The 21,139-nt window shown below is 44.5% G+C and overlaps 1 protein-coding gene across 9 annotated transcripts in view; it reads left to right on the top strand.

Annotated features, from left to right (window-relative positions):
- Nucleotides 1-21,139, top strand: part of MBNL2 (muscleblind like splicing regulator 2) — a 166,513-nt gene that overhangs the window by 131,039 nt on the left and 14,335 nt on the right. For 2 of the 9 annotated variants that reach the window (XM_056109938.1, XM_056109939.1), the window contains exons 6-8: nt 2,333-2,386; nt 3,057-3,210; nt 10,528-10,563. In XM_056109938.1, coding sequence (XP_055965913.1) covers nt 2,333-2,386; nt 3,057-3,210; nt 10,528-10,563 — 244 coding nt within the window. Of the gene's footprint in view, nt 1-2,332; nt 2,387-3,056; nt 3,211-10,527; nt 10,564-11,847; nt 11,943-21,139 lie in introns of all 9 variants that reach the window. The other 7 variants (XM_056109940.1, XM_056109942.1, XM_056109945.1 and 4 more) reach the window with 7 other exon arrangements.

The raw sequence follows: 21,139 nt of genomic DNA, 5'->3' as shown, positions 1-21,139 counted from the left end.
GACACGTGCTTCACAGTGGGAGGTTTGCTAGACAGTAAGATGCAGGTTCGCTCCTCCGAGACTTCATGGTTTCCCTAAGTGAGGATTTTTGCGTCTAGGCAAGAAAACCCACGGCCTGGAGTGGGAAGCTGTTTGCTGCTCAGCCCAGCACAGAGCTCTGTGTTTCTTTACATTTTTGGATTATTATAGTTTCTCAGGAAATTTAAGTTTCATCAACCAAAGATAGGATGATGGAGAGAATGTTCACCTTCCAGATGATTATCCTAGGAAGAAATATTTAATATTTCTTATGCTACTTGGAGATTTCATTAAGTGAGACTTTGTTAAATGGAAATGTTGTTCCTAAGTCCCAGCCTTTAGAGACCTAATCACTCTCCTAGTTAGCATATCAGAAAAGATAGGGCCAAGGTAGATTTGCTCATATAACCACCGAAAAGTGAATGAATGAAGGGAAGGAAAGAATCCAGGATGTTGAGTGCAGGGCGATACATTTAACCACCCAGCTTCCCAATATATTGTGTGAGGACAGGCTCTTGAGCAGTAGGTAATTAGCACACTCCATTAAAATATAATCATCTGCATTCCGTACCCATGTAAATTACAGGGGAATAGCACATCTTAAACAAGAGAGGCGCCATGGAACTTAGGTGACAGAGGCATAGTCCGTCCAAGGAAGCTTCATCAGTTGTGCAGTTCATTGGGTTTTATTTTTAAATGTTCATAATTTGATCTTTAGAATAAGGACTTCAATTAATTGATGACATCTATCAAGACTTCCTTCCAAAACATTTTCTTCATTGGCTGTTCTGAATATGATTTCTGCCTCTAGCCCTTTACATCCCATTTCTGGTTTATCCCAAGTCTTCAGATTTTATCAATTTTATCAACCCTTCATTTACCCAGGAAAATATCATAAAAGATGTCCCATTTTAAATGATGAAAGTTTAACTCAATTCTTTCTTTCAAGTGCCAGATCCCTAATCTAGAACTGAAGAATATTATATTTTGTAATAGACAAAACCTTAGGGATTTACTTATTGTGCTAAACATAGAAAAGGGGTATTCCATTTTTTATTTGCATTGGAACTATTCCTTTGAATTTCTTTATTTTCACAGAATCCCATCACAGAGTTATTAATTTTTTTAAACCAAAGTTATTGAGGAGTAGGAAAATTTTTCATTGTGGTCTAAATCAATCAATATTTGTTACTATTTCAGCTGTTTAAATGAAATGATCTATCCAAAAGAAATGGTATAAGTTGAAGATATATTTTAATCTGATATTTCAAGCAGTTCTTTGCTATTTTTCAGCTGTTTGCTATTTTTAGCTGTTTTATTTGTCCTAGTCTAGAGTTCCACCTCTCATTAATTGGGTTGGCTACAGAGCGTAGCTAAAAGTACAAACAGAATTATGCAGTATAAATTATTTTGATACCCAAGGACACAAAATGCCTTTTTAAAAGGGTGTTTTTTAGTGTAATCTGGTAAGTTGCTTGAGATAAATTTATTTATGATTTTAAATGTAGCGGAGGACAGAGAATGGATGATAAGTTAGTCATTAGAAACAGTATGAATAAAAGTGGGAAATTTTAGAGACTTACTATTTAAATTCAAATCACGTGAAGTGAAAACCTTATTCTACTTTGTCTGATCCACACTAACAGAGTGAAGAGAAAAAGTGAGACAATTGTCCACATGATTCAGACAAAAAATTAAGATCCAAACCCAGTTTTACCTCAATAATCTTGTGTTTGAATATTTTTTTGCCTGAATTTTTTGTCTCACTTTGCCACTTCATTTTGTTTGGCCAGATCTTCATAAAAAAAAAAATCATTTTTGTCATGTTAAAGAAAATTTCCTTTTTCAACTTGGATCTAGTGCTCTGGCACACATTATTTTATATTTGAAAACTAACTTATCAGAAGTTCTTCAATCCAGTAGCCCTTAAAAGTTTTGCATTTTTTTTTCTGAAGCAATATAAAAAAATGCTTATGGTGTGTATGCAAGCTGCTGTTTTAATTAACTTTCCTGAATTTCAAACATCTATATTTTACTCTCTTATATGCTTTTAACTAAGGTATAGTAGATGCATTTTTGCTTCGATACTAATTTAAGGTGTAATATTCATTTCTTTAGAGAACATTTTTGTTGTTGTGCATGCCTAGTGTTTTGTACGTTGTATATTGCATTCAGAATATTTTTTTCCTTCTCACCTATCCACAATGCAATGCCGTTCCCATGATGCACCTCTGCTTGCTGTTTACCTGTATGTTAATTCGCTTGAATCCCATTGGCCCACTGCCATCATGTGCTCGCTGCCTGTTATTAAAAGACTCAGTCGACTGCCAAAGCAATGAAGCGACCTCTCGAAGCATCTGTAGACCTGGTACTTTGACCTTTCACCTTTCGCTTTGCATGTAGCTTTACAGAGAACCATCAGAGATTTGTATTACTTGTAAAATATTAGCTGCCAACAATCATTATTATTGATTAATGGAGAAAATTGAACAAGGTCTTTAGCCATCTCATTTTCATGTGTAATATGTCAAAGAAATTAATCCTAACCAATTTTAATACCTCTTCCAAAAGAGTGAAGCAAATTTAAATTATTGGGCTCAGCAAAATGCTCACTGTTATTCGCATTAACCGTTAAATTCAAGAAATTGCCATTGAGTGGAAGAAAAGAATAGGTATTAAGAATAACACAAATGCTTCTTTCCTCCCCCCCCCCCCACCCCTCCCTTAGACTAGAGTAACTCATTAAAAAAAAAAAAAAGCCGAAGCCATTTTCTTTTTTGTTGTTGCTGTTGCTTGAGAGTTTTTTCTCCTCCTGAGTTGAGATGCTACCGTTTGGGGTGACAGAAATCATGCTTCCGCTCTCAATAACAGACTCTCACTCATTCGACATTGCCGCTGTTTAAATTAAGCTGCATGGCTGAGGCATTTTCCTTAGCTGTCCTTTTTGAAACCGAATGTTGTGAGTGATGATCTCTGTGCACCAGGAAGAGGGTGTCAGCTCCCGGTGCTACATGTCCTCTCCCATTCTTCCCTTCTAGGCCTTCCCTCCTGGTGCTCTTCATCCTTTACCAAAGAGACAAGCCCTGGAAAAGAGCAACGGGGCCAGCACGGTCTTCAGTCCCAGCGTCCTGCATTACCAGCAGGCCCTGACGAGCGCCCAGCTGCAGCAGCACGCCGCCTTCATCCCCACAGGTACTTCTCCGGGCCGCGGCCTGTCCGCGTGCCCTTCCCATCTTGTGTGCTTTTCCTCCTCATTCCTGTAGGCTGTCGGGCTGTTCCAGGTACAGTAAACTCAGCCCTCCACCTCCTCCTTGTCTGAGCTATCTAGAATGAGTGACCTTGCTTGTGGTAGCCACAGACTGTAGGATTCTAAAGCCAAATAATCTTGAGAGCGTTGAGGGCCGCTTCACCCATGGCAGCGAGGGCTCTTGGTGTCTCGTAGTTACAACCAGCCCTGTGAAACTGTTGATGTCAACGAGACCTTTCTCTGTGTGCCAACTGAAATGTGTCCTTAACCCGGAATGACTTTAAAAAAAAAAGTAGCCATTTCAGTCAATACTAACCTTTTTTTTTTTTCTGTTCCTATTCAGAGCACTAAAACACAAAAATACCTGAGACTATTCAAACGAAAGTAATCCTCTACTCATATATTGACATTCATTCTCTCTCTCTCTCTCTCTCTCTCTCTCTCTCTCTCTCTCTGCACTCTGCTCAGTTTCTGCCCCGTTGATAAGTAGACAGAGCTCTCTTCTCCAGTCAGTGCCTGATGACCTTAGGAACCAAGGTGCAACGACTCTCAACGGTCCTAAGGGATGGATTAGATGCATCCCAGCACCTCGGAGCTCTAAGGCTCCTTTAGTGATCTCCTGACCCCTGGATTGACTGTTTTACAGATGAGAAAACTGAGGCCGTCCCCCACCCCTTGAGGTGTCTAGTGACTTCCCGAAGCCCCCAGACAACGTAGAGTCCCGTTTCCCTGTGAGCAAACCTGTTGACATGACATGCCCCACTCTGCTCCCTGGCTCCGTATGTGGAGACCTCAGAGTTCTTCCTTGGTAGGAAACGCTCCACTCAAGCTGAGAGACTCGAGTACAAGGCAGCTCCCACCTCCATGTCCCCCACGCCCCTCACCACAGCTGCACATGCCCGCTAGGCAAACCCAGAGTTGTCTTCAGTGGACAGTAGGGTTCCCCTTTTAGTCTATGTGAGAAGCAAGATCATAGTTGCCAAAGAATAGAATTTTCTAGAATATCAGGGGGAAAGGAGTGTCAGAAGATAACAACGGTCTTACTGGAGGGAAGGCTGGTTGATGGAGTCCTTGGTTTCAACCTCACTATTTTCCTTCCGTTATTAGTGAACTGAATACAAAGACAGAGGAATCATAGTTTATTCAAATAAAGGAGGGTTTTGGTCCTAATTGTATGAGGTTCGACTTACCAGTTTATTGTCCATTTTCTTAAATCCCGTTAGCAAATCAGGAGTTAACAACATAGAAGGGAATTGAATAAGCATTTCCATGTTAATTCTTGTTTTATATAAAACCTATGCCTTGAAATGAATTACTAGCCTCTTCACAATCTTATTTATTGTGAATATTGTACATAACAGTAACAGTGAACACACTAGTTATACAAGTAAAGTAATTCTTAAAGAATTTAGTTTATTATATAGATAATAGTATCAGTTACATAAGGAAGATAATTCTTAAGGAGATGAGTTTTTTCAATTGTCTTCGGCTCTTCTCTTAACTGGATTCACAGGGCTGTAGGATGAGTCCCAAAGTCAGTTCCAGGAAGCCTCCCTCACACCCTGTTCCAACCGTGTGGAGTGGCATGTTGGTGCCGTGATGAGAAGCATTGGGACTTGGAATTCATGTGGGGCAACATGCCTTTACTGGTGTGGTGTGCTCTCTGCAAGCGGCTTATTTCACAGAGCCCCTCACTAGGTATTTTGAGTCAGAGTGTAGAGAAGCAAATGCTGGAGGGGAAACGATGTTAAAGGGCAGGTCTGTTCCCAGAGACTGGGTAGAGAGAATAAACCATTTCCTGGGCATATCTCAGAAATCTTGCCGCTGTGCTGGCAAAAGACTGCTGGCATCTCGCTCAGACTTAATACTTCAATCCCATCATGATTTGTTCAGTCATTTGTTTTGAATCCTCGTTTTAAAATATCTCACCTGGAAAATATGTCAAGTCTTCTGAAGCTAGAGTGAATAACACTCGTTATGCAAGAACCTGATTGCTGTTGAGAAATGCATTGTTCTGAGGACCAATGGGCTGGCCTGGCTGCTGTGGTTGTGCACTTCTGCCCTCTGCTGGATTCTTTAAGAACTGCTCCAGTGTGCCCTGCAACCCACCCCCCCACCCCCCCACCCCTGAGCTGATTTGGGAGCCAAAGTGGGTCTTAGACCTCTGACTTCTGTGAATTATAAGTGATTCCTTTGGTAGCAAAGAGAAGTAACTGGAGGGAGCAATTATGTGGATCTCCTGCTCTTAAATGATGCTGCTAAATTTTCACATGTTTCTCTTAAAGAAGTTGTCAAATAGGAGCATATCCACATAAATCCTTTTCCCACTAATAACCATGACAGAAATATCAGTGTTTACTGAGTCTCTAGATTTTTATTTCAGGTTTCCTTTTTTCATAAAACACATTGTAAACTCAGTTTTTGAAATGAAAAACGACGTTCATCACTTCTTGTGAATCTTTGTTCTAAACCTCGGCCAATCACACAGTAATAATGTACAAGTACTTTCTGTGACTTGGTAAACGGTGGGCCCATTGCTATGAAATGGACAGGTTTTGTAGTTCTCTAATTTCAAGTCTTTATATTCACAAATGCCATAGGAAGCAGAAAACCTTTTGTGTGCTCACGGCAGTAGCCCATTATTAAATGGTCATTCTTAGTGACATTTTCAATAGGCTACTGAAATTCTCCCAGGACACAATGTGAATTTGGGCATTAGTAATTCTGCCCCCAGCGTGTGCATATATTTAATATCAAATGTTATACAAAATATGGGCTCTTTTCCCCCCATAAGCTGCGCTAATGAAATTGTCTCCCTCGTTCATGTCCTAATGCATATGCGGTGGGAAGTAATTTTCCTTTTTAATCTGGATTATTTTAAATTAGTATTTATACTTTGCCTTTACTATGTGAGGAGAGTGGCAAAAGCTCCTCTCCCTCTCCCAAACACACACACACACACACTCATACACACACCCTCTTTATAAATTTTGGTATTTCTCAAGACAGGTCTACTCTGAGTTACTGTAAGTGGTTTTATAGACATCATCTCACTATTCTTTAAAAAAATTGTTCTGCTTAGTAGCAGGCTTAATTATTTACATTTTGCAGATGGAAAAACTGAGGCTGTGACTCTACTACCAAGTAGGATATACAGTTATTGATATGATTTGTACAATTTTTACTCAGATTCTAGAAATGAAAATCCTTGTGTAATAAGAGCAGAAAATGAGTCCTTATGGCTAGCATCAAGGTCTTCGGGCTCTCACCGTCAAAATAAAGGTGTCCAATATGCCCCATTCCCTTCCTTAATATATTTCCTTTCACTGGAGAGAGGGACTAAATAGGATTAGGAAAATCGCCAGCCCCAATGTCAGCCCCTGATCAGGATCCCTAAGGTCACATAAGGTGTACACAAGTGGTTTTGTGGAAGCTGAATATGACTACCACAGCAATAGCTGTTCACCCCATTCATCTCTGCAGACAGATGTGGGCCAGTGTCTGTGCGTGAGCACAAGGCCAGATGAGGTCCAGCCCTCCAGGAGGGCAAGACCAGGTCCTCAGGCTACAGAGCGTGCTGGTGACAAAAGACTTTGCAAAGGAGGAAACTTCTGCTTGGGAACAGAAGAGTTGGCCCAGGCTGCAAGGACCACATGGCCCGGGAAGAGCCATTTGTGTTGTCTGTTGTCTCTGGCGTTAAGTACTCAAGGGGTCTGGGGGTGAAGAGAGTAAAAAGCAGGGAGTGAAGCAAAATGGTCACGAAGGAGCTAGAAAGATGAGAGCAGAGCCTGACAGTGGGGGAAAGTCACAGACAGGGCTCAGGGCCACTCAGGTCATGTCGAGAGGTGCCTGAAGACAAAGTGACTGTCCGGCTTCAACCACTGCTGCTACAGGTTTGCTCTGGATGGTGTGGAACCCCCCAGGGGCATTTCCCTCCGTGGCCATGGGAGCCACCCAAGGAAGCCCCTCCGCCTTGGAACGCCAGGGAATCAGGGGTTTCCAGGAAAACTTTGGGTCCAGCCAAGGCGGCCTTTGAAGTAAAGTTCACGGACCAGAGGCCTCATGCAGTTTAGAGTCGATGGCGCTCAGCACACTTCGACGACTGGTCAAGCACGTTCCTTGCATCCACTGACCACCTACTGTGAACCCTGTTGATTAGATAGATGTGAACCCCATAAAAATTGATGCCCAACATTACTAGGAAGCTGTGAAAAAAAAACAGAGTTGAGTGATTGAAGTGACCTGTGGAGGTAGATTAAAGTACCACTGAGTATTTCTCTAGCAAAGTGACACAGAAGGTAAAAAAAAAAAAAAAAGGAGAGGGGAAGGTTGTTCTGAGCAGGTGAGGGAAGTCTGAGTGTAGGGAGAAGAGGGAGATGAGGTCAACCGGAAGAACAGAAAGACCAGGGAAGAGGATGCTGTTCGCCCTGGGGAGGTCATCCAAGGTGGGCCTCTCTGGAGACCTGCTGTCACATGAGGAAGAAGCCAGTGAGTCATTTCCAGCCCAGACGCTGTCAGACCTGCTCTTGGAGAGGTCCACAGACTCCAAGGGCAGAGGATGTACCGGGAGCGTGAGGAAGGGGAACGAGAATGGAAGCCCCAAGACCATGAAGTTTGATGCATCGATGAACCTAGATATGACAGTGCCCAGTGCTTAAGGGATGGCTCTGGAAAGGCACCCAGATGAGGCCAAGAGGAATTTTAGAAGCAGTACGGAAACACTCAGGAGGGAGCATGGCCTCAGACACAAGGGGTTGACGGGAGCTACTCCTTAGCAGGTGCTGCCTGTCTGGAACCTCCACGGGCCGGAAAAGGGCCCTGCAGAAAGGCTCCACGATTGAATGTGTGAATCTGGGGGCTCTGGTGAGGCATCTAAGTAGAGGGACCGGGGAGCAGGGAGCAAAAGGGAGCCAGAGCTCAGGGGAAGACTTGAGGCAGGCACTTCCATTTGGAAACCTTGGACTCATGGGTGGTATTTTAGTGCTAGGTTGAGTGATTGAATGGTATATCAGAGGAAATGGGAAAGACCCGGGATTCCTGGAAAAAACTCTAGGAGTGTGTGTGTGTGTGTGTGTGTCTAAGGGAGAAAAACTGTAGGAGATAGATTTTGTGTGTGTGTGTGTCTAAGGGAGAAAAACTAGGAGATAGATTCGTGTGTGTGTGTGTGTGTGTGTGTGTGTGTCTTAAGGGGAAAAACTAGGAGATAGATTTTGTGTGTGTGTGTGTGTGTGTGCGTGTTTCTAAGGGAGAAAAACTGTAGGAGATAGATTTTGTGTGTGTGTGTGTGTGTCTAAGGGAGAAAAACTGTAGGAGATAGATTTTGTGTGTATGTGTGTGTGTGGTCTAAGGGAGAGAGACAGAAATGGGGAGAGGAAGAAAGGTCAGAAATTGGAGGGGAAGAGGCCAGGGAGATGGTTTGAAGGAATGAGTACAAGATTTGCATGCAGGAGGCGTAGGCACCATCTCAGGCACTGCATGATCCTCCGAGCACTGCCAAGGAGTCGCTCCTACCGTCCCCCAGAGTGTTCAACTGGGAGTAAGTCCCTGAGCAATGCTGGGTTCGATGGCCCCAAAAAATTATAAATGAAGAAAGGAAAAAGGTGCAAGGGGAAAGAGTGGTTTCTCGAGAAGGGAATCACCGAGCGCTGAATGACTCGAGAATCAAGGAAGCTACCTCACGGAGTCAGTGCCTGCAGAAGCCTAACTCAGGAGTTTGGGGACAGCGTTAGCTGCTTGCAGGGAGGGGTGAGAGGGAAAGCAGATTGGAGAGAACTTGGGAATAAGCAGAGGCAGGGAAGAGAAAATGCGCAGGGAGCTTTCCAGAAGTTAGAGGTCAGAAGGACGGCGCCGTAAGATTCTGAGCTGCTTGTACGTGCCTGGGGTTGGCGATGTTAACTTTGCTCGCTGATGAAGCCAGGCGCAGCCCGGTGGAATGGCCTCCCGTCCTGTCCTAGTTAGTGTTGGTCTAAACAAAATACAGATCAGGACGAAGTCTCCCCCGGACACCGGTCAGTTTAGCAGAGCAAAGATGAAGACCAGAGCCTGTCTGATTGTTCCCACATCACTGAATCAGTTCTGAAACCCTAAGTTTTAGATACACCAACATCTATGACAAAGTCCCTGAGACGTCCATGGCACCCAGTCTTCAGCTACTAAGCACCACTTACCAGGCTTATTTGCATGTTTAAAAGGAACTGAGCCGGAGGTAAATAATTCCTCCAACTTGCTGCTCAGTTCTTTTTGCTATTTACATTGCTCTTCAAGATCAGAATGTTCTGATTCAAGTCCATTCAAGAGACCACTCATGGGGGAAATGGGAATGGGGGGCAGCTGTTTCTCAGGAAAATCTTCCGTCCTCCTCTCCCACCACCCGCTTAGATGGCAATTCCAGATTTTTCTAGGAGTTATTCCAGAGGCACCCCTCAGGGATCAGTTGTGACCAAAATCCCCAGCCTCTGGGTCTAACCCAGCTCTAATTTGCACTGTTTAGTACAGTGTGGAGACTTGATTGCTAGGGTTGTCTCTTGATCCCAGAGGATCTCCTGGCAGAAAATAGATCACAGACACATCCAGGTCATTCAGTCCGAGGAACTTGGGGATCCCTCTGCTACTGGGGAGTCAAAGCCGTCATCTCAAATTCAGCCACCACCCCACCCCCCACCTCATCCCAAACCTTGGCTTTGGAAGCTCCAGCCCGTGCCTAGCTTTGTCTTCGTGTTAGTGACACAAAACCTCTTCCCATCCCCGCACGCCCACTCTGAATGCAACCAGGCCAGCGTGATTGCACGCCGGCGGCACCTGACCTGGATTTAGGAATAGAATTCTATTTCTAGCCATACCCTGGACTCACAACTCTGCCTGACCTTGGAGTAGTTACTATGCCTCAGATTTTTCATCTGTAAAATCCCCCTACTTCCTGCCTGGGAGCATGCACTCGACCGACCAGGTCTGTCACACCGTCCGGAGGTCTTAGCAGAAGGCCCCTGTTGGCTGGTCCGAGTGTCCTCCTCGGAAGCACCAGCCAGGCCTAAGGATAGAGAACTGCATGGGCCCCAGAGCTAACGTAGCCCGCTCTCGGCTCCCAAAAGTCAGATTGGTGTCAGGACTGAAAAATGGTGCCAGGCTTTCAAAAGACTGTTGTTAACTAACCCTCCTTCTTTCTAATTGTGCTTCGATCTCACTTTGAATGTTAACTCTAAACCGCTAACCTGTTTCTCTCCCTTTATTCACTTTTTTTCCACCTGCCATTGCATGACACGCAGGGTCAGTTTTATGCATGACACCCGCTACCAGTATTGGTAGGTTTCAACCTTTTTTATTTGTCTTTTCTATTATGTAACAATACCTTCACTTGCTTGAAATGGATTTCAGAGATGGTTTAGAGATGCTTTAGGATTTGGTAGATCCGAAGGCCCATTTGGCTTTAGAGTTAACGTATGAGGTGTTTTTAAATGTACTTATATGATTTAAGACGATGACCATTTTAATGTGACTAAGAATGATCCAAACATCAAGCCACAAGTCTGATTTTTTTAAATGATCTATATTTTGTTTCTGTTGATAGTGTATATGGTTTAGTGTAAGAAAAATAAAACAGCTATGTTAGCAAGGCAGGCTAATTTCATCAATGTTTTAAAGTTTCATACTGGTGTGCCTTTATCTCCTCTTTGCTGTGTGTTAGAGTTATCAGAGTTTCCCAGAAGTATTTATTTTTAAAAATTATAAATGGATGTATTTTGAAAACAAATGTCTGAACTTTGAACTGCCTTGCTCTTCTTATCCTTTTTCATTTGAAGTGTTGATTGATTTGTAATGATGATTGATACCTCTTGCCAATCCCTTAGATGTTAAATTTCAATTGTCCAGAGGCAACCTCACGTTTCTCCAGACCTTGGTACAAAAGTCTGTCTTTAGGACATATGGACGTGTTCCATTTAGAGTAAAGAATGATTAATTGGGGCCTAGTTGGTCTGGCTACTTTACCTGGGCTGTTAGAATTCACAGCAAGGCTGTGACTTTGAATTCCACCATTTATTTATTGGCCCAAACAAATCAGAATCTGCAGCCATTCCAGTCGTCCTGGCAGCCCCAAATTGTCCAACGGCAACAAACTTTTAATCCCAGTGAACTCCCAAGAATCTCCTATCCTAAAACTGGGCCTGGAAACTGAGCCGTTAATCGTTGAAAACGATGACTTAAAACGACTACCCTGTACGTATGTCCCTGTTTTGCTGGGTGTGACCGATGCCAATTTTAGGAGTAACCCCGAAACTCTGAATTGGGAACGATCTATTGTTAGAGGTGAAATGTTTATAAATACATCAACCAAAGTCCTTGGCTTTGGCCTTTCTGGGAATCACTGATTATGTTTTAAAACTTCCTTTAATTGTACTTGTAATAAGCTATTTTCCCTTTTTTATTTCTCTCCCATGCTTCCTTGCTTTGCATTGTGATTGCATGCCATCTGCTGGTTTAACCCATGATGGCTTGCTGCTCTGATATTCACCATGCCAAAATACCACTTCTATTACCATAATGCTACACCCTCCTGTTCATTGCTCCCATGGTTCCCCTCCTGAAAGTACCCATGATGCACAGCGCTACGTCAGCCACTGTCTCTGCAGCAACAACGCCTGCAACAAGTGTCCCCTTCGCAGCAACAGCCACAGCCAATCAGGTTTGCTCCTTTTAAAGCTTTCTTTCACAAATCCCAAACTCTAAATGAGTGCTGATATTGAAAAAAAAAAAATTCTCGGTTCGAGAATTTTTTTTTCATGTTTATCCATCAAATTTTATTTTTTGAATGAGTTTCTAGCCGGCATTTGTGGACAGGTTGCACTTATTTAGAGTTAACATTGACTGCGAATAATGATGTAGCTGTGTTTCGTGTTGCACTGTTCCTTTTCGTACCTAATATCGTGTGATTAACCCGACAGGCTTCAGTTCCTCTCAGTCCAGCGGGTCTAGGGCCCAGTGGTGGGGGAAATGGCCCCGTGCTCACCTGCCCCCACCGGACACCCCCGGCCCCCGGGGCCTTCAGAACTGGCTCCATTTGTGATTTGGGTCCTGCTCATTCAGACTCATGATCTGTTATAGATTCAAAAACAAACAAACAAACAAAAAAATCCTCTAAGACAATTCTCTCCCTCCTCCCCCACTCCGACTTTTTTTTTCCCCTCCTGAGTGTCAGATTTGTGGTCTGAATGATGCTTCTTAACATGATTTCATGTGCCATGTGGGTCGTACGTGCTCCAAACCTCACTGGATTTGCACTTTGCAATCTGTTTGGGTACTGACCTAAGAACCAGACCGGAAGACCAGCCCTCTCACAGAGGCTGCGTCTGACAGACTGGGGACGTGTGACTGTCAGTTGCATGCGTGTACCCATCAGACCATGCATGCACTGTTTCCCCGTGAAAACCAGTGGGCTCTGTCCTGCTCCCAAGTCACAGACTCCCTGGCATCCTAACCCCAGCCAAGCAACTTGCCAACATGTGCTCCTGGTCCCCTGGCCGCAGGGGGGAGGCCAAGTGAGCCTAAACCCTCACGGCGCCTCAGAAAGTACTTAATTGTGCATGCCCTCCCTTTGTAGAAGAGTGAAATTTTGTTTTGATTTGGTTTTACAGGTGTGTGTGTGTGTGTGTTTGTGTGTATGTGTGTGTTCTAGCTAAATAAAAATCAGCTGTACGGATAAAAGATACTGAGAGATGTGGGGGGAAGCAGGCAGCAGGGATGAGGGAATGTGGGACCAACCATGGCAGCGCCCCCTTGCCAGTCCCAGATGGTGCCCTGTAGGTGGGAAGCGCTGGCCTCTCTGCCCTTTCGGGTGTGGAAGTGATTCCAGGATTCCAGGTTTCAACACTGAAGGGTAGATGTGAGTGGATCTGAATCCTAGTGCCTCCTCCAGTGCCATCTGAACTGGAGGGGAAGAGAAAGAGAGAGAGGAGGCATGGCCATGAGGAAAGCATCAACTAGAAATTGCACGTCAGCTCTTACCCCGCCACTCAGAATGCCCACTTACCCAACTTGCCTGTCTCCGAAGCGACTAGAACACAGCAGAGTCAAGGCCGGTGTCTTTGGCTGGTGTGGATGGGATAGGAGAAGAAAGAGACACTATTTTGTGGGTTTAAGCTCAAAGCCCCTTCTCTTGTTCATTCTTAATCAAGAAGCTGGTATCTTTCTTTTTATGTCAAGTCCTGCCTTCCCAAGCCATCTTATTTAGCGTGATTTTGGACAGTGTTTATTACGGAGATACCCCACCCCCAATTTTTGTTACAAATACAAGTTTACAGGTTCAGAGTATAAGGCGGTAGTACTCATTACCTTGCAGCTTTGTAGATGCCAAGGCTGGGTCAACATTTTCAACACATAATAAATGTTTTTCCCAAGAAAGTAAAGGAAGTCAAAATAAAGATTTCGTGTTTGAAAGTTTGAGGATAAAACCCCTTGGTATGAAAAAATTTGCTCATGCATCACATATACATTTTCACCTTGTGACTTGCTGGCATGGTTGGCAGCAAGAAATTAGAGATTGCATATGAATGTGTTGGTTTATGTAAGTGTGTAGGAAGGCAGGGGTAGAAAGCATTGAATAATCCAAGTCAAAAATGTATCACTTTACAGCAGAGAGAGTGATTGTAAAGGAACTAAAAAGCTTAGCTTCAGTTAAATCCAAAGAAAGAGAATGTTAAAAGCACGGGATGGTAGCTTTAAGAGCCTGCGTTTTGTAGTTTATCAAATGTAACATTTGCTGCATTGCATTCCAGTGGTGAAGAGAAACCCCTTTAGCAGGTTTTGCTGGAGGTCTTTAAAAGTAAAAATGTGGCAGCAAAAAAGAGGTCACACACAAAAATTTTCAGATAAGACACCCTTTATGTGTTTTGCAGTAGTTTCGAAGAGCAAAGTAGCTGCATTTGGAAGAGTAGACTCAGGAACTCAGGATTTAGATACAGGACCAGAAAATGGCAAGTTATCGTATAAATCTTTTTGTCTCCTAAACTCAGAAAGAGCCACAGCCACAAGGCCAAAGTGAATTAGTCCGGAGGGTAGGGTGTTTGCCTTGCTTGGCCAACCTGGTTTAGATCCCCGCCATCCCATTTGGTCCCTTGAGAGTAGAGCCAGGAGTAACCCCTGAGCATCCTGGGATGTGACCCAAAAAGTAAATAAATAGATAAATAAAAGCCACAGCCACAGAAGAAGACATTGAAGTCATTACATAAATCTCAGCTGTCTTATTTGTGAACCCAAACCTAGAATCACTCCCTCCCTGCCCAGAGGTTGCGCAAACCTTGCGTCCCATTTGAGATGACAAAGGTTGACAGACAGAATCTATAGCCACCAGACTCAGTGCAGGAACCCCCAAGCCTCCATCCCCTGCAGTGAGCCAGCAGCTCTCTCCGATGCCGAATCCAGGAAAGCTTGCACAGCTTCCAGCGCATTTGATCACTTCGGATCCTGTATCTTTGTTAAAGTTCAAAGTCATCTGCAGAAGGAGGGGGTGAGGCTCAGACTCCCGTGCCAGGTCCTCTGCGGCAGTGTTCCCTTTAGATGCTGACTCCCTGGTGCGGCAAGTTTAACCAGCAGCAAATGTCGACATTTTATCCTCCCAGCTTCAACAAGGCAGCTGCGCTGAAAGTCTTAACTGAACGCAGACTTAACAGTTTTAGAATCAAAAGAAGCCAGTAATCCAAATACATTTGGGAAATACAAAATGATTTTTTAGGGGCTGGAGAGATAAATACACTGGGCCGGAAACTTTCCTTGAATGCAGCCAACCTGGGTTTGATCCCCGGCACCCCTGAGCCCACCAGGAGTGACTCCTGAGCACAGAACCAGGAGTAAGCCTTGAGCACTGTTGGATGTAGCCCCCAAACCCCCAAAATAATAATAGTAATGATCATAATAATCTGCGGTTGTTTAACTCTGGGAATATTGATAGGATAAAAACTGTCCATCTGTCTGTCCTCCCGTTGTTCATCGATCTGCTTGTGCGGGCCCAGTAATGTCTCCATTTTGAGACTCGTTGTTACTGTGTTTGGCATATTGAATACGTCACGGGTAGCTTGCCAGGCTTTGCTGTGCAGGCGAGATACTCTCAGTAGCTTGCCCGGCTCTCTGAGAGGGGTGGAGGAATCGAACCCGGCTCGGCCGGACTGGCTGTGCACAAGGAAAACGCCCTACTTCTGTGCTATCGCTCCAGCCCCCAGGGTAAAAACATGATAAATAAATTTTCTAATAGCTATTTCCATTTGGGGGCCTTCATACACAAAATTATACCAAATCTCTTACTTACAAACTACTTGTTATATTCAAGATAGTATTCTAGAGGCAGAACAAATATGGTGTTTGTCTTGCATGCAGCCAACCTGGCTTCGATCCCCAGCACCCCAGTAGGGTCCCCCAGAACTCACCAGGAAATGATCCCTGAGCACAGACCCAAGAGTAAGCATAGAGAACTGCCTGCCTGGTATGCCCCCACAGAAGGATACTATTTAAATGGTTTCTCTCTCATCTATATTTTATTTGATTTTGCATTATATGGGAAAGGACACATACGGACATAAGTGCATAATCCCGAGGACAATCATAGGAGATAAGTACATTGAGCATCACCCCCATTTTATAGACTATAAAACTGAAATGAAGGTGAGCCACCGTCATCATCATCATGCCCTTAAGAAATGGTCCTACTGGAGTTTCACCCCAGACAATTTGGCTCCAGTAGTCTTGCTCATAATCACCGTGTGTGCTGCATGTCCCAATCATTAACACTGACACCAAAGTCAGTCCTTCCACAAATAAAACCATCCTTCAAGTGAGTCTCAGTGGGAACAAACACTGTTGCAAGAGGAAATGAGGAAAGAGTCTGATGAATGTAGCTTAAGCTCAGGTGAGCCCTAAGTTGGGATGAGAAAACTAGAGTGAAAAGAGCTTCCCCTGGTTCTCTCACACGGGTGCTTGTTTAGAAACCTTGGGATGTGATAGATACTAATTATCATGTGTAACCCATATATTAACATGCGATGTAATATTATAGTGAGAGGATAGACTAGTAGACTGAGAGTTATGAATAATTTCTCTACACATAGAAGTAAAAACAAATTACTCATTAGTTCAGGGTGGGGCGGAGGGCAAGTTCATATACTTCTTTATGTGGATCTGTGCTCCCGACTTTTCTCTCAACCGCTGCCAATCATCTTAACAAATAGGCTTGGTAACAGGGAATCAGAAACAAAATGGACTATAAATCAGTCCATTTCAGCCTTACCGGAGGAGGTGAGAACATGTAAATCTGTAGGTGTCTCTCTTGAAATGAACTGAATCTCAGAGTCCACATTATACCAGACAGTTCAGCTCAAGGATCGCCTTGTTTCCTCATAGGCGAAGAAATTTTATGTCATAAAACGTGTGCAGATGGAAATGGCAGTAACTTGAATTACCAAAGTGTGCTTTGGTAATTCATATTTTTTTATTTTTCAAGTGTATTCTCTTTCCAAAGAGGAGGAAAATTACTTCGATGCATTTTAAGTCATATTGTCTTTATTGGTAGAGATTATTCAGTTTATCTACTATTTTCCTGGAAGGCCCAATGAAAACTCCTTCGATGCTTTGAGTCTTTCCACTGATGGCAGTGCTCTTGTCCTTTGAATTCTACAAGGACTTTATCTACACTGCACAGTCCTTGGAGCATCATTGCTAGAGAGAATGATGGATGCAAAGGTACACAGTGGGGCAGTGCCAGTTTTAGGGGAGGAGGAAGTAATGGTTGGATACACAGCGGCAGTACCAGTTTTAGGGGATGAGGGACTTTCGACTGGATCATGCAGACCATCAGATTTTGAGAGTGCTCACAACAGTGGTTGGAGCCCAGTTCTGATCACCAAGAGCAAGGGTTTGGGCCTGATAGATTTTTGAAGGACAGAACAGAACTCCCGGGAGAATGAGCAGATGGATTTGAGGCAGGAGAGTCTGTGGAGATAGAGCAAGGTCTGAAGAAGAGCCGGAACTGGGACAGAGGCAGCTGGTACCTGGCCTACTTTGTCTTGCCTTTTGCCATTACAGAGGGAGCGTTGCCGTGAGCCAAAGAGAAATGTAAACGCGATTTTATACAGTGGCAAACCCTGTCTTAATAAAAGTCACGAAGCAGAAGGAGATTTGTGCCGATGGGAAGAGGAAATGGCAGGGGCCACCTTCACCTGACATGGCCTCTTCTTTCCAAGGACAGCAGTCAGAGCCGCCCCAAGTGGCGGGGCTTACCCCTGACATGTGGCAGCGGATTTTTCTTAGCTTAGTGAGAATTACGCAGCCACACAAGGTCAAAGAACTTCTCGGACCTTGCAAAAGAAAGAGCCCCTCCAGATTTGGGGTCAGTGAAGCTGTTTGTGTGTCTGGGTTGAGCCGTAGACAGTGAGGCCAGTTACTCATGGGATTCTCTGGCTCACAAGTGCATACCAGGAAGAAAACTTTCTTCCCCATTGGAGATTAGGGGTCTTTCTCTGGAACTCCCCAGACAATGCCTGGACAGCTGGGGGAATCAAATGATTTGTGTGGCAACACAGAAACTAACATTTGATAAGATTTCTAAAAAGTTTAGTGCTTGTCATATCTCCTAAATTCATGTTTAGGGCTTGTCATATCTTCTGAGTCTTCCCTCAAAGATTAGACCCATCCAACAGACAACTGAACCTTGGGAGGATTAGTGGAGAACTTATTAACAATATAGCATAGGTACATAACCCTCGGGATGATAACATATTTGATAAATCAAAAAATCCAATTTTTAGATAAGTCTAATATGTTTACTATAAATGATAGTGATCATAGAGAATCTTACCAGAAAAATAAAATAATTGCATACAACCAGATTCATCCTTTACATTTTATCTGAATTTCTATGGAATTCTAGAGAGGGAAGAGAAATACTTAAAACACATCAACAGGAACTTATTTCTCATGGGTACATGTGAGCGTGAACCCCAAGCTAGAGGTTGTGGCTGTGTAGGTACACCTTTACCAGCCCGAAACTCTAGAAAGGTACGGCTGTGTTTGACTTAATCTCTCATCTCAGAGCATTTTATAAACCATCTATTATTCAAGGCCATCTGTCAGAACTATATTCAGACAAATGTAGGAGGCATTAAACATTTCCCACTATGCCTCCTCACATGACCCATCTGGAACCTGGGTATTCTTGAAAAAAAAAAATACACGTGTGTGTGTGTGTGTGTGTGTGTGTGTGTGTGTGTGTGTGTGTGGTGGGAGCACTAGATTGTGGTCAGAGCACTGTCCTGAAATACAGTGGCCTAGGGACAGATGAACAAACGAGGCAACATGCGTTTCCCCTGCTCGGCTGGTTCCTGGGAACAGATGACAGAAAGCAGCTGGGTCTCACATTGTGCTCCAAAAAAGACCAAGACAACAACTGTCAGAACTGCCCTTGGGAATAGCACTGCCGGCTGAGCCATCCCTCTCAGCATTTCGCACCAAGGTTGCCTTGCCACCTTGAACTTTCTGCTGATATTCTGACTCTGAATGGGGGCTCACTTTCAGTAATGTATCTGGTTGCTTCAAGTGAGGTAGAATTGCCATCTCGCATATTTTGTGGACAGAAGTAGAAGTGTGTGTGTGTGTGTGTGTGTGTGTGTGTGTGTGTGTGTGTGTCTAGAGTTCTGCAGAGAGAGACACATGCACCGAGCAGAATACATTTGGAGCTTGCTATATCTCTTCAGCTGACCCATCAAAATCACAGTATTGGCATTTGCTTAACCCTCTTGGTTGAAGTTGCTTAGTAGTATGAATCTAGATTTGGAAACCAGCCTTGCTGGGATGGCCAGACTGAAAAAAAAAAAAAAGAAAAGAAAAAAAAACAGTTATTTTCAGGGCGATGAAAGGTGGGAGGAGATCTCTGGTGTCCTAGGGCCTCTGAGAGGCAGACTCTCTTGTTCCCCCTCCCCCTCCAAGAGCAAGAAAACAGAAAATAAGACAATAGAGCTTTTTATTTTCCTGCCTCCGAAGCAGCTGCTTTGCAGGGCCACAGTGAGGTTTAATTAATAAACATATTTTCAGATTCTCCAAGGGAAGGCTCAGTTATGTAAGTGTGGTAATCTAGTACATTTTCATTTTTCATGAATAATTTGCACCTCGTGGTGAGCAACACACTGGAGTTCTTTTGTATATAGCACCTAACCATGTCCAGTCCGTTCCAGCGCTGCTGCTGAGACAGTGCCAAGGCATTTGCTGCCCAGCGCCCAGCGGACTGCCTGCACAACCTCCCTGAGGTCCCCCTGCACGCCCTCCCTCAGGTTCCCCTGCTTCTGCATTTTTGCTAGGTTCAGACTGAGAAGTCCTGGTCCCCAGGAGTCGTTGGAGTTTTGTTGACAGTAATAAAAGCACACTCGGGGTTTCTAATGTTAGGTTTCTCTCCTTTGAGCAGAGTACCTCCTACATTCACTCTCTAGGTGTGTTCATTTCCGGCTCAAGATCTGTAAGACCAGAACAACCAGCTGCCTGGCAGCAATTCCAACCCAATGTCCAGGGCCGAAAGTTGGTTGTGAAGAGGATACAGTTGGGTGTACAGGCCAAGGTTGTACAGGCGGAGCTAATCATTGCCTGCTGAGCTGACAGCTTAAAGCCATGCACCTCTTCCCCTCCCCCCCCCCCCCACTAGATTCGATGCCACCATTAATCAAACACAAATTGGCGTTAGGTCTGACATCCCAGCACCCTTAAGAACTTGCTGGGGGCCACTGCAGTGGCTTCCAAGGCCAAACCTATCTGGCTCTGTTGATCACTCTCGAGCTCATTTATTTATTTAGCGTGGCAGTGCTCAGAGGATCAAGGCCTCCCTTCCCTGGTCAGAGAGCCCACAGCAAGTCACTGTCGTAGATCCCCCATTGGTGTTGCCTGGGAATAAGTACCTGAGCGGGGCCTCGTCCCTGATGGGGCTGGGCAGGTAGGACTGGAAGGAGGTGGAAACTATTGGACAGGGTTGAGCAGATGAGGAGGGTCCCGAGCAATGGGAAATGGTGGGGCGTGGAGAGAGAAGGACCTGGCATACATCCACGCACCCGCTTTGTGCCTTCCATGCATGCTCAGACACGGAAGCAGACCAGACGCATCCTATTCTTTCTGTTACCTGGAAAGGCATAGCAAGGAGGGAAGTTGGTGGCAGCGCTGATGAGGGTAAGCGTCAAGACTCTAGTCGATCTCACTCTGGAGACAGAGGTTTCCCCTCATACCACATTGTTTCCCCACTCACATATCTGGGAGAAAGGATTTTCAGAATCCAGCTCAGACTTGATTCGTCTGCCTAGAGGCAGACCCAGGGCTGTGTTCCCAGCCCATGTGGCTGTCTTTGGGCCACACTCAGGGAGGGAAGAGGAGAGAATTCAATTGAATGACTCAGGCCGATTGGCAGTAGGAAGGCAGGGCGGAGAAAAGTTATAGAGACGTGGGCACACCAGTGCACCGGAAGTGAGTGGGTAGACAGGAGCCCCAATAGGCCGAGAGAGACGAAAAGGGCGGAACCCGACGTCGTTGACAAAACGGTGATTTTCGTCAAGAGAGGAGGAATGGAGAACAGACAGATGAGTGGGAAGCAGGAAGATTCAGGCAGGCAGTTTGACGTGACCCTAGGTGGTCTTGGAGAACATCTGTGGTCTCTGGATTCCACTGCCTCCCTCCCACACCCTGCCACAAGATACTGATGTATGGAAGAGAAGGGTTCTTGTTGGTTTGTCTTCCTTTTTATTTGTACTTGATAGGACACATTGGCTGTCTGGTAGTTTCTGACGTATGTTTATGAGCAGCTGTGGTTACTCCAGCATCAAGAACTCATTGCACCTTGATGTGAGTTTTAAGGTGTTTGCAGCCTTG

Source organism: Sorex fumeus, unplaced genomic scaffold (assembly GCF_029834395.1).
Source record: "Sorex fumeus unplaced genomic scaffold, SorFum_2.1 ptg000008l, whole genome shotgun sequence".
NCBI lineage: Eukaryota > Metazoa > Chordata > Mammalia > Eulipotyphla > Soricidae > Sorex > Sorex fumeus.
The sequence above is the reverse complement of the archived record's forward strand: the minus strand, read 5'-3'. Positions and strand labels throughout refer to the sequence as shown.